The sequence below is a fragment of the Gymnodraco acuticeps genome, unplaced genomic scaffold (genome assembly GCF_902827175.1).
Source record: "Gymnodraco acuticeps unplaced genomic scaffold, fGymAcu1.1, whole genome shotgun sequence".
Taxonomy (NCBI): Eukaryota; Metazoa; Chordata; class Actinopteri; order Perciformes; family Bathydraconidae; genus Gymnodraco; species Gymnodraco acuticeps.
Genome location: NW_022992030.1, coordinates 3,970 through 16,146, shown reverse-complemented (window position 1 = coordinate 16,146; position 12,177 = coordinate 3,970). Strand labels below are relative to the sequence as shown.

Genomic DNA, 12,177 nt, shown 5'->3' with positions numbered 1-12,177 from the left:
CTGCATAAATGCTCGGTCCCGCAGTTTCTTTGACAGGCCGTATGCCTCACTTATGGTGACCGCATCCCATCCTGGTTGTGCGCGTATATGCTTCATACACTGAAGTAGTGCATCTCGGGTCTCTCAAACCGCGTTCACAGTTCTGCTTTTAAAGTTCCATCTCACAGCCGGTGGCCGTGGGATGCGTCTCTGTGTTGCCTCTGCAAGAGCTGCAACACGTTTTGGAGCACCGGAGAAAAAAGTGGAAAAAGCAGTTAGATCTGCAAAAAACACCTTCAGGATGCTCATCCTTGCTGAACACAGTTGCTGCAGGGTCAGGTTCAGTTGGTGGGCGTAGCAGTGAACAAACTGAGCGTTTGGGTACGTCTCCTTCATCACCGTCTGTACCCCGCGCACGTTACCGCTCATGACGGCCGCCCCGTCATAGGTCTGAGCGATTAGCTTTTCTTTCAGCTTCAGGGGTTCCAGAACAGCCTTGATGCTGTTAGAGAGACCTACACCAGTTTTGTCCTTTACTTCCACAAACTCCAAAAAACGCTCTGTAACTGTGAGGTCAGGCATAATGTATCGCAGCACAATCACCATTTGCAATTTACAGGAGACATCGGTTGTCTCGTCGGCCTGAACGGCAACAAATGATGTGTTGTCCACTTGCTTGGCTATTTCCTCCCTGTACACATCATACATGCAGTCCAAGAGTTCATTCTGTATGGTGCTTGATGTCCCTTTGAAAACAAGCTGAGCTTCGTAGTGCCGTTGAAGCCTGGAATCGCCCTCACACATTGTCTCGAAAATTGACCTGAATATCCCTGGATTCAGAGAGTCCGCCGACTCGTTGTGGCCCCGCAGTGCTGTCTCACATTTCCCACACAGTTTAATACAGGTGATGATCCGACCAAGCACGTACCTGTTTTCTTCCACCTTCCTATTATGAGAATCAATGCCGCGTCTGTAGGCGCTGTCAATCTGAGCTGCAACATTCACCCTTCCAAGTAATCCCAATTTTACGGCATTTTCCAAATGACTGTTGCTGCTCTCATGCTTCATTGTCCTCTCCGAAAGATGCTTTAAGTCCTTGTAACCTGTCCTCGACCAAGTACCTTGATCTTCACCAAAAAGCAGGCAAGGAAAGCAAAAGAGGGAATTCTTCTGGATGCTCGCCGTTAGCCATTTCTTTTTAGCAAACCACTCAGCGTTAAACCCACGTTTAACTTTGCCCGCAGTCTGGACCATTTGGAAATCCGGTGGATGGTGGGCTAAGTGTCTCAAATGTGTGCTCCAGTAAATGGTCAACTTCATTCATTTTCTTTCAGTTTTTTACTTCTTTTAATCGCTGGTGATGTTAGCTATATGCTGCTCTCTCGTCTCCTCTTCAAACTACACGTGACGTTTCGCAGCACTGCACACGTGAGTACTTACAGCCAATCAATTCTGAATTATGTGAGATGACGTATGGTGGGGATGGGAGCACTCTGCCCCTACGGTCATTATTTTTTTGCCACACACATTCAATAGAAAAATACTCTGAGCATGCGCAGTGTAGTTTTTACAATCACCGTTCACTTAGACTGTGAGAGGGAAGGGCAGGATCGGGTTTTGTCCCACATGGCTCTAAACAGCTCAAAACGGCACTCTAGACACTAATTAGAAGAACACAGACTAAAACAGAAATGTACAGACGAATCAGATTATTAAACATGACCTTAAAATATATTTTATATGTTTTTTTATTTATTTTTTTGTATTTTTTTGTAATCATTATTTGTAATACTTTCTTCTGACACTAGGTGGGGCTGTGCCCCACCTGCCCCTAATGACCCGCCGCCACTGTGTATAGAACATCCACTTCTGGCATAAGCAACGAAAAAAACTCCAGGAGCTGCATAAATGTTCGGTCCCGCAGTTTCTTTGACAGGCCGTATGCCTCACTTATGGTGACCGCATCCCATCCTGGTTGTGCGCGTATATGCTCAATACACTGAAGTAGTGCATCTCGGGTCTCCCAAACCGCGTTCACAGTTCTGCTTTTAAAGTTCCATCTCACAGCCGGTGGCCGTGGGATGCGTCTCTGTGTTGCCTCTGCAAGAGCTGCAACACGTTTTGGAGCACCGGAGAAAAAAGTGGAAAAAGCAGTTAGATCTGCAAAAAACCCCTTCAGGATGCTCATCCTTGCTGAACACAGTTGCTGCAGGGTCAGGTTCAGTTGGTGGGCGTAGCAGTGAACAAACTGAGCGTTTGGGTACGTCTCCTTCATCACCGTCTGTACCCCGCGCACGTTACCGCTCATGACGGCCGCCCCGTCATAGGTCTGAGCGATTAGCTTTTCTTTCAGTTTCAGGGGTTCCAGAACAGCCTTGATGCTGTTAGAGAGACCTACACCAGTTTTGTCCTTTACTTCCACAAACTCCAAAAAACGCTCTGTAACTGTGAGGTCAGGCATAATGTATCGCAGCACAATCACCATTTGCAATTTACAGGAGACATCGGTTGTCTCGTCGGCCTGAACGGCAACAAATGATGTGTTGTCCACTTGCTTGGCTATTTCCTCCCTGTACACATCATACATGCAGTCCAAGAGTTCATTCTGTATGGTGCTTGATGTCCCTTTGAAAACAAGCTGAGCTTCGTAGTGCCGTTGAAGCCTCACACATTGTCTCGAAAATTGACCTGAATATCCCTGGATTCAGAGAGTCCGCCGACTCGTTGTGGCCCCGCAGTGCTGTCTCACATTTCCCACACAGTTTAATACAGGTGATGATCCGACCAAGCACGTACCTGTTTTCTTCCACCTTCCTATTATGAGAATCAATGCCACGTCTGTAGGCGCTGTCAATCTGAGCTGCAACATTCACCCTTCCAAGTAATCCCAATTTTACGGCATTTTCCAAATGACTGTTGCTGCTCTCATGCTTCATTGTCCTCTCCGAAAGATGCTTTAAGTCCTTGTAACCTGTCCTCGACCAAGTACCTTGATCTTCACCAAAAAGCAGGCAAGGAAAGCAAAAGAGGGAATTCTTCTGGATGCTCGCCGTTAGCCATTTCTTTTTAGCAAACCACTCAGCGTTAAACCCACGTTTAACTTTGCCCGCAGTCTGGACCATTTGGAAATCCGGTGGATGGTGGGCTAAGTGTCTCAAATGTGTGCTCCAGTAAATGGTCAACTTCATTCATTTTCTTTCAGTTTTTTACTTCTTTTAATCGCTGGTGATGTTAGCTATATGCTGCTCTCTCGTCTCCTCTTCAAACTACACGTGACGTTTCGCAGCACTGCACACGTGAGTACTTACAGCCAATCAATTCTGAATTATGTGAGATGACGTATGGTGGGGATGGGAGCACTCTGCCCCTACGGTCATTATTTTTTTGCCACACACATTCAATAGAAAAATACTCTGAGCATGCGCAGTGTAGTTTTTACAATCACCGTTCACTTAGACAGGGAGAGGGAGGGGCAGGATCGGGTTTTGTCCCACATGGCTCTAAACAGCTCAAAACGGCACTCTAGACACTAATTAGAAGAACACAGACTAAAACAGAAATGTACAGACGAATCAGATTATTAAACATGACCTTAAAATATATTTTATATGTTTTTTTATTTATTTTTTAGTATTTTTTTGTAATCATTATTTGTAATACTTTCTTCTGACACTAGGTGGGGCTGTGCCCCACCTGCCCCTAATGACCCGCCGCCACTGTTTGTGACACAAGTGACGGTACGCATTTCAGATTACGCACATAACCTGCGTACCAGTTATGTGTTACCTGTACTACAGCTAAAGTATTCTCCGTCGGGACTTCCTGCAACAACACCACGCCGTTATCTTGATTCTGATTGGCCAGAAGACATTATCAAAGATGTTCTATTGGGAAGACGATCACTACGTGACAAAAGTTTTTTAAACCGTTTCTGGTCTTCCGTATTTCCAGACAAGTGGCTGAAATCAATCTTACTAACTGCTGTCTGTGCAATTTACTCTGCGCGAGTTGGCGGACTTTATTTTGCTTACTTTAACATCATTTTTCATGGTGGGGCTAAGCCATTTCTTGGTATGGGTGTAGCCTACCCCAGCCATACCCTGTCTTTATAAATATGTGTCTGCTGGCATAGATGAGAGTAACACCTACGTCACTTCCGGGCAAAAATTACGGCCCCGCCCACTTTTGGGGGAAAACAACGCTGTCATTTGAATGGCGGTCGATACAAATTCTGAAGTTTTTGCCAATCCGATCAAATTTTTTGGAAAACCGTGGATTTTTGGATCTTCAAAGAGCCCGATTACGATGGCCAGTCAGGCAAACAATTACATTCGATCATTGGTATTCGACAATCGGTCTTGATATATGGTTAAATTAAAATCAGTAGGCGAGGATGTAATTTCTCCAGCTGTTACTCTCATGAGCGAGGCGGAACATAATAGTTTTAACATGCCAAAAAGCTGCTGTGTCGTTTATTGCACCTCAAACATTAAAAATAATCAAGAGTTCAGTGTTTCTGTACTTCCTCTAAGAAGAAAGGACAGTAAAGGAAGAGCTCTGTGGCTTCAGGCTCGATCGCCATTCAAATGACAGCGTTGTTTCCCCCAAAAGTGGGCGGGGCCGTAAAGTGACGTACACTGTAAAAAAAAATGTTTTTTCACAGAAATGTACTGTATTATTTTACAGACCTTTCTTGTTTTTCTATATTACGTGTAAATACCATACAAATACAGTAAATTACTTTTATTTAAAATAAATAAAGGTTTTATTCTGTAAATTGGTTTTGTAAAGCCTACTATCACCTAAAGAATATATCTAGGATTAAAAGACTAATGTCACAGCAGGATTTGGAAAAACTTGTCCATGCTTTTATCTTCAGTAGACTCGACTACTGCAATGGTGTCTTCACAGGTCTCACTAAAAAATATATTAGAAAGCTGCAGCTAATTCAGAACGCCGCTGCTCGAGTCCTCACTAACACTAAGAAAGTGGATCACTCCTGTTCTGAAGTCTTTACACTGGCTTCCTGTGTGTCAAAGAATAGATTTCAAAATACTGCTGCTGGTTTATAAAGCACTGAATGGTTTAGGCCCAAAATACATTTCTGACCTCCTGCTAAATGATGAACCATCCAGATCTCTCAGGTCTTCAGGGACTGGTCAGCTTCCTGTCCCCAGAGTCAGAACTAAACATGGTAAAGCAGCGTTCAGTTATTATGCTCCAAATATCTGGAACAAACTCCCAGAAACCTGCAGGTCCGCTGCAACTCTGACTACTTTTAAATCCAGCAAGAAGACTTTTCTTTTTGTCGCTGCTTTTAATTGAACTATTCATATCTTAGACTGCACTGTAACTTTTATCCATGTACTTTTTTTCTTTTAATGTTTATTTTATTAGCTTTTCTTTTTAATGACTGATTTTAAATGCCATTTTCCTAATCTCTTTCATTTTTTGTAAAGCACTTTGAATTGCCTTGTGTTGAAAAGTGCTATATAAATAAACTTGCCTTGCCTTGCCTTGCCTTGCCTTGATGAGAAATTATCGTTTTTTTACAGGATAATTCCATTGTTTAATTGTCTTGAATGTTAAATTACATTGAATTCTATGTAAAAACACATAAAATACACATAATTTTACTGCATGTAAAATGAAGGCAACTTTTTTTTTTTTTGCAGTAAAACCTTACATTTAATGTAACAAAATGTAAAAAAAATTAAAATAACTGTATTCTGTACTGTTGTAGAATAAAAAGAAATCTTATTATAAAACATCTCTAAAATGTTAAATAAATGTATACATCTTCACAAAAAATGTAATATATTGCAGAAATACCCCAAAATGGTTTTGTGTAAATAAAGTAGTTTTCATAGTATACTAAAATAGTTAACTGTAAAAAAAAAGTGTCAAATAAAAAAAACGTAAAATGTATGTAAAAAGCTACGGCGCTTAAAATGGAATCCAGCCATACAACGGCAGACAAGACAAGCAGGATTGGAATGAGTCCACAACACTCCTGATTGGTTGATATAAACGTCCTGTCAGCGCCTTTCAATCCAATTTGAAACTTCCACGTCAGTTTGAGCGGCTCTCCTGCGGAGCTACAGAGCTGTCTGTATGTCTGCTCACGAGTTTATGGACTAATATCGGGATAGTTTTACATCTACACGTTAAATATGAGCATCGGGACGTCCACAGAGAACAGAAGACTTGAGATCTGGTGAGTCCTGCAACTGTAATGGAGTTAAACATGTATTTAGATAATCCTTAGTTTGTGAATGTTTAATTGTGTATTTAAGGTTACGTTTCTTCTTCTAGTTCAGTAAGTTTTGAGTGATGAGCAGGGTTGGGAGGGTTACTTTGTAAATGTAATCAGTTACTGATTACATGGCTCTGAAAGTAATCCGAATACAGTTACAGTTACGTGTCTTAAAAAAGTAACCTAATCAGATTACTTTTGGATTACTTTCTTTTTCCATCACAGATGGGTATGTTTTGGTGAACAGGAGACACAAAAAGCAAAAGGAATGTGTTTTTACTGTTTTAATGGCTTATCAAGAGCACAACTGAAACATAACATCTGAAACGATGTAACAACATAATTAACTTTTTGGGGATGCAGCTTGGGATGTGAGGAGTGAGGGACACGGCTTAGAACGAGCGTGTCGCCTTCTGTCCTGCCAGTGTTGGCAGGACATGAATTAAAATGTCAAACTCGGACTTCATTTTAAGGACATTACGGCCAGGGGTGTAGAGCTATATTTGTTTAAGCACCGGATCGGCAAAACAGGAGAGTGTGTGCACCAGTCTGCCTTGATCTATGAATTCATGTCCGTGACACTCACAGTATCTGCTGCCCGCAGCTGTTTTATAGAAGGAACACCTCCTTCACTTCATGAAATCTCTGCAGCACCAGGAGGCAGCGGGAGGGTTAACTCAGCCTCTGAGAAGACGAGCACGCTGTGCCTTTCACGCACCGCCTTCACCGTGTTACCTTCAGAAATAATCATTAGTAAGGCTAAAGAAAGAGCGGACCCGCAGGCTGATGTGTTTTAACTACTCACACGCGATTTAAACGCAGACTTGTGTTCCTCCATGTTTCGCTGTTATTGTTTCACTGAGCGGACCCGCGATTTTTTTTCAAACGCTTTTTTGTTCCATCTGCGGCGGTAATAGGTTTTGTGGGCTGTGATGATTCGGCTGTACCTTTAGTAATGAATATTAAATGTGAGGAAATCTTTCCACCAATAATTCCAATAAGTAATCCAAAATGTATTCACTTCAGGTTTACGAAAGTAACTGTAATCAGATTACTCGTTTTTCAAATGTAACGTGAGCTGAATACAGTTACTTGCTTTTTGTATTCTGATTACGTAACACCGTTACATGTATTCCGTTACAACCCAACCCTGGTGATGAGACATATATTTTAAGGGAATCTGTGGAATCTCAGCTTTCATATGATACGTTTGTGCAGATAGCATGAAGTAAAAAAGATCGCTTTTGCCAGTTATGTGCTAAAGTAGCGTTAGCCCCGTTAGCTGTTAGACTTGTGTTTCGTTTAGTAAAAAATGGTTAATATCGTCAGTTAGCTGAGTTTCTTCCCGTTAAGTAGGTAAGCATCATTAATAGGTTGTTAGTACATTTTAAGAAGTCCTGAGATGCTGTTTCTTGCAAGATGTCCCACCGGCGGGACAATCGGGCTATACAGGTTAACAAGGTGGCTGCTAACGTTAGCTTACAGCTTATTGCAGTGCTGCCGCCATCCTCTCGTCTCCAACGCGGGACGATTACACATAAACGTGCAGCAGGGTGTCACAGTGTTGTCGCCAATCTTATTGTAAAGTTTCACATCTTTTTTACGGCGGAATCCAGTTTGTTAATGTTCAGTAGCCAACAGCTATCATAGCATAAACTGCTAACCACTAACGTTTGGCTAACTTGCTAGTTAGCTCTGCTCTATATATTACAAGTAGGGCCGGGACTTTAACGCGTTAATTAAGATTAATTAATTACACAAAATTAACGCGTTAAAAAAATTAACGCATTTTAATCGCACTTATTTTTGCACCGCGGAACGTTTCTCACTGGATGAGTTTCAGGCGTACCGATTATACTGGAGCACCAACTAACGTTCATGACTTCAGACAACAACAAACCACAGTGAACAACAGTGGGAAATGTTGTTTTAAAAACGGACGGATGGAAGCGTCGATAAGAGCACGGTTGTGTGCAAATTATGCAAAAAAGGAATTCGCATATCACCGCAGCAACATCAAGCCTCAAGTATCACCTCAATGCAAAACATATAGCAGCTAGCGTGGAAGCTAGCGTGGACGTTAGCCTCTTTTATCGGCGTTCACACCAAAAAGAGCCGGTACTAAAATTAGTTCATGAGAACCTTTTTACCCCCCACGAAAGTCCCTGCTAGAGAGCAGAGAGCTGCTAGAGAGCAGGGACTTTCGTACGGCTCTCTTGTGAGAAAGAGCTATATGTCTGATTGGCTGGGCGGATTGCAAACCACGCCCCGTAAAACTCCCAAAAAGTTTTGTGAAGCCGCCATTTTATTATCCTCGCATTAGCATTATTAGCATTAGCCCAGCGCAGAAACGCAGAGAGACTAACTTATGGCAACACAAAATAAAACATGGGAGCGGTGGAGATGAGGAGGTGTCGGCGTTCTGGCGATTTACTCGGAAGGCTTCTCACTGTTCTCAGGTCAAATATGTATATGTGATTAAAAATGCGATTAATTTCGATTAATTAATTACAAAGCCTCTAATTAATTAGATTCATTTTTTTAATCGAGTCCCGGCCCTAATTACAAGCTAACATGACTAGCTAATGTCACACTGTGTGAACTAAAATAGTTGTTGTATTACTACATCATACATGCTTGGTCCAAATCTCTGCTAAAATTATTATTTTTAACAAAATTATCATTAAAGTATCTTTATTTTTTTGCATTTGTATCACACTTGGCATAAACTATTTTAGTTAATCAATTAGAACTGGAGAATTAAAATAATGATTTGTGGTAATCAGAAACAATGTATTTAAAGAAACACTAGGAATAACATAGGAAATAATACGGATAATTTTTTACCCATGTTGTGCCTTAGAAGTGTAGTGATACAAACATGATTTTTATTTAAAAACGTAAGAAAGTTAAAATGAAAATTAGAATTGGTGTTGATCTAAACAGGTTAATTGAGGAGGTAATTTATTGCAAAGATATTTACAATGACCATGACAGCTGTGATGTTCACTCTTTTGACAGAGCACCAGTGGACAGTGAAGACTATGGAACAGAACATGTGATGGCTTTGTGTGGAAAGCTGCAGAAGCCAGCCGGTGACTCCTCATCAGTCTCTCCAGGCAGCACCCAGCTATTCGTCCATCTTGCAGATGAAAAGACTTTGATATGTGAGTAATAACTAACTTGTCTCTAACATAATATTGAATGTCAGTGTTTCCCCTAGGTTTACTGCTGATATATTCTAGGGGTCGATTATCGGGGCCGATATTCCGCATTTGACCGATTATCGGTATCGGCCTTTTTTTATCAAATTGCCGATAAAACTTTGGCTCTGATGCGGCCGTTTCTCTGGCTGCAGTCACCACTCTGTACACGAGCAATGACCCGCCCACAGCGCTATCTGATAGGCCATTACTGAAGATTTTCCGGGCGGGAGCCAGCCAGAGAGGCGGGACCTTCTCAGATTACAGGCCAGGTGCGAAAGGACACAGACTGAAGCAAGCAGCAGCGCTGAGCGGCAGAGCCATACATGTGTTAAACCCGAAGTTCAATAAACATCCCAATCCCCTATGCTGAAGTTGCAAAAACACCACGATCTTATGATCCAATTCTATCAGTTTCCCAGTTACACAGGGACGCGGGAAGTCAAGTCAGAGTTGGGGGTGCGTGGCAGTGTCTCGCAGCGGAGTAACTGTGGTGTGGGGGGGGGGGGGCTGCGAGTGGAGCCTTGCAGTTTTTCAGGTTGATATGTGAAGCTCATTAGCTAGCCAACATGTATCTAGCAAATGTTTAGCAAAATATTAGAAGTGAGGCTACGAGACTAACGTTAGGTCTACTGTGATAGCCTCACTTTGAATAGTTTGCAAAACATTAGCTAGCACTAGTGTTTTGCAGTTGCTAGCAGCTTATTGGGATTGTATGCTAGATAGACAGATATAATAAATTAAGCATTATTGTTAGTTAAGCATGTCAGCCTGCAGCCCCACTTCTTGTCTCTCTCTAACTCATTGCAGACGGCTGCACTAAGAAAAGGGCACAGAGAGGAACCAGTTTGTAAGATGTTTAAAAGTTAATTAAACATAATATAGGCTATGGCTTAAATGCATTTCAAATAAGTTGTGTTGGAGTTTGTGTTATTCGACATTTTGACACCAAGATTTTTTTTTTTTACTGCAAATTGGTTCCAAATATCGGTTATCGGTCTCCTTGATTACTAATCATTGTTATCGGTATCGGCCTTGAAAAAGCCATATCGGTCGATCCCTAATATATTCTTTAAATCCTCTGGAGCAGAGAGAGGAGCTGTGGATTATTGTTATTGATTAATGCATCAGTGTTTCTTAGGGTCAAAAACACTAAATCAACTTAAAATGAAAGCGTTTAGTTTATTTAATAAAAGAGCTCATGTTCAATGTGAAAAGTGACCGTAGATATAAATTAGTTGCAATTTGGTGCTATATATATATATTTTAAAAAATAATAATACAAAAATATATATGGGTTAGGGTTAATCCTATCCAGTGGTTAGTTTTAGGGTAAGCTCCACTGTTTTTTATTTTATGTATTCACTTTAAGAGAAAGGGATTTCAGAAACAAGTCGCACAAGTTTGGCTCGAGGTAAAATTAACAAAAGGTATACCTGTTGTTACCCCTTCTAAACTTATGAAATAATGAGAAAATATGAACGATCTTCTTCATAGAGCCACGTCCACACAGCTTTAAAGTTGTAGGAAGCTGAAGCATTACATTCGTGCCACCGGCTAGTTGTCGTTTCTAAGGTATTAGAAGTTGGTGTACTGAAGGTTTAGCATAGGATCAATGCCCTTGGGATGCTCTCAATAACTGTTTTACAATTTTTTGTGTGTGTGTGTTTTGTGTACCCTGCTTCAAAGGTCCATCATACAAGATGTAGGGGATCTATTGGCAGCTGCTGATAATAACATCCATCATTATGGTTTACTAATAGTTATCACTTCACTTCCTCTCCAGCACCTGGACACAGCAGGAACCTACGCCAGGATCCTGTTTGTGGTCTTCAGCTCCGCCTTCAACACCCATCATCCCGGCTCTGCTGCAGGAAAAGCTCTCCCAGCTGCACGTGGCCTGTCTCCACCTGCAGGTGGATCACAGACTTCCTGTCTGACAGGAAGCAGCACGTGAGGCTGGGGAAACACCTCTCTGACTCCTGGACCATCAGCATCGGTTCCCCTCAAGGCTGCGTTCTTTCCCCTCTGCTCTTCTCCCTGTACACCGACAGCTGCACCTCCAGTCACCAGTCTGTCAAGCTACTGAAGTTCCAGACGACCACCACCCTCATCGGACTCATCTCTGGTGGGGACGAGTCTGCCTACAGGTGGGAGATGGACCATCTGGTGACCTGGTGTGGGGAAAACCACCTGGAGCTCAACGCTCTCAAGGGCTAGTGGAGATGGTGTGGACTTAGGAAGAAACGCAGGCCCCCCACCCCACCCCCATCACTCTGTGTGACTCCCCAGTAACTGCTGTGGAATCTTTCCCTTCCTGGGCACTATCATCGCCCAGGACCCTCAAACGGAAGCAGAACATCTGCTCCCTCACCACAAAAAGCACAGCCGAGGATACTCCCATCACCATCTGGTACGCTGCAGCCACAGCTAAGGATAGGGCAGGCTGCAGCGTGTCATCCGCTCTGCAGAGAAGGTGATCGGCTGTAATCCCTCCCACCCTGGACACAAACTGTTCACTCCCCTCCCCTCCGCGCTCCATCAGGACCAGAACCTTTCTCCATCAGGACCAATACCTCTCTCCATCAGGACCAATACCTCTCTCCATCAGGACCAGAACCTCTCTCCATTAGGACCAAAACCTCTCCATCAGGACCAAAACCTCTCGCCACCAGGACCAACACCTCTCTCCATCAGGACCAAAACCTCTCTCCATCAGGACCAGAACCTCTCTCCATC

At 42.6% G+C, this 12,177-nt stretch overlaps 1 protein-coding gene across 1 annotated transcript; it reads left to right on the top strand.

Moving 5' to 3' along the window:
• The first annotated feature begins 6,055 nt into the window (after positions 1-6,055).
• Positions 6,056-11,918, top strand: LOC117536622. The gene is made up of 4 exons (XM_034201557.1): positions 6,056-6,196; positions 9,257-9,402; positions 11,225-11,653; positions 11,731-11,918. The coding sequence occupies exons 2-4, from the start codon at positions 9,297-9,299 to the stop codon at positions 11,916-11,918; spliced, it is 723 nt and encodes a 240-aa protein (XP_034057448.1). The 5' UTR covers positions 6,056-6,196; positions 9,257-9,296.
• The last annotated feature ends 259 nt before the right edge of the window (positions 11,919-12,177 follow it).

Excerpts from the sequence above, each read along its gene's own strand:
- LOC117536622 (XM_034201557.1), top strand. The coding sequence starts at position 9,297 with ATGGCTTTGTGTGGAAAGCTGCAGAAGCCAGCCGGTGACTCCTCATCA. Across the intron at positions 9,403-11,224 it reads AGATGAAAAGACTTTGATAT|CACCTGGACACAGCAGGAAC; the intron begins GTGAGTAATAAC and ends CTTCCTCTCCAG. Across the intron at positions 11,654-11,730 it reads GGAGCTCAACGCTCTCAAGG|TAACTGCTGTGGAATCTTTC; the intron begins GCTAGTGGAGAT and ends GTGACTCCCCAG.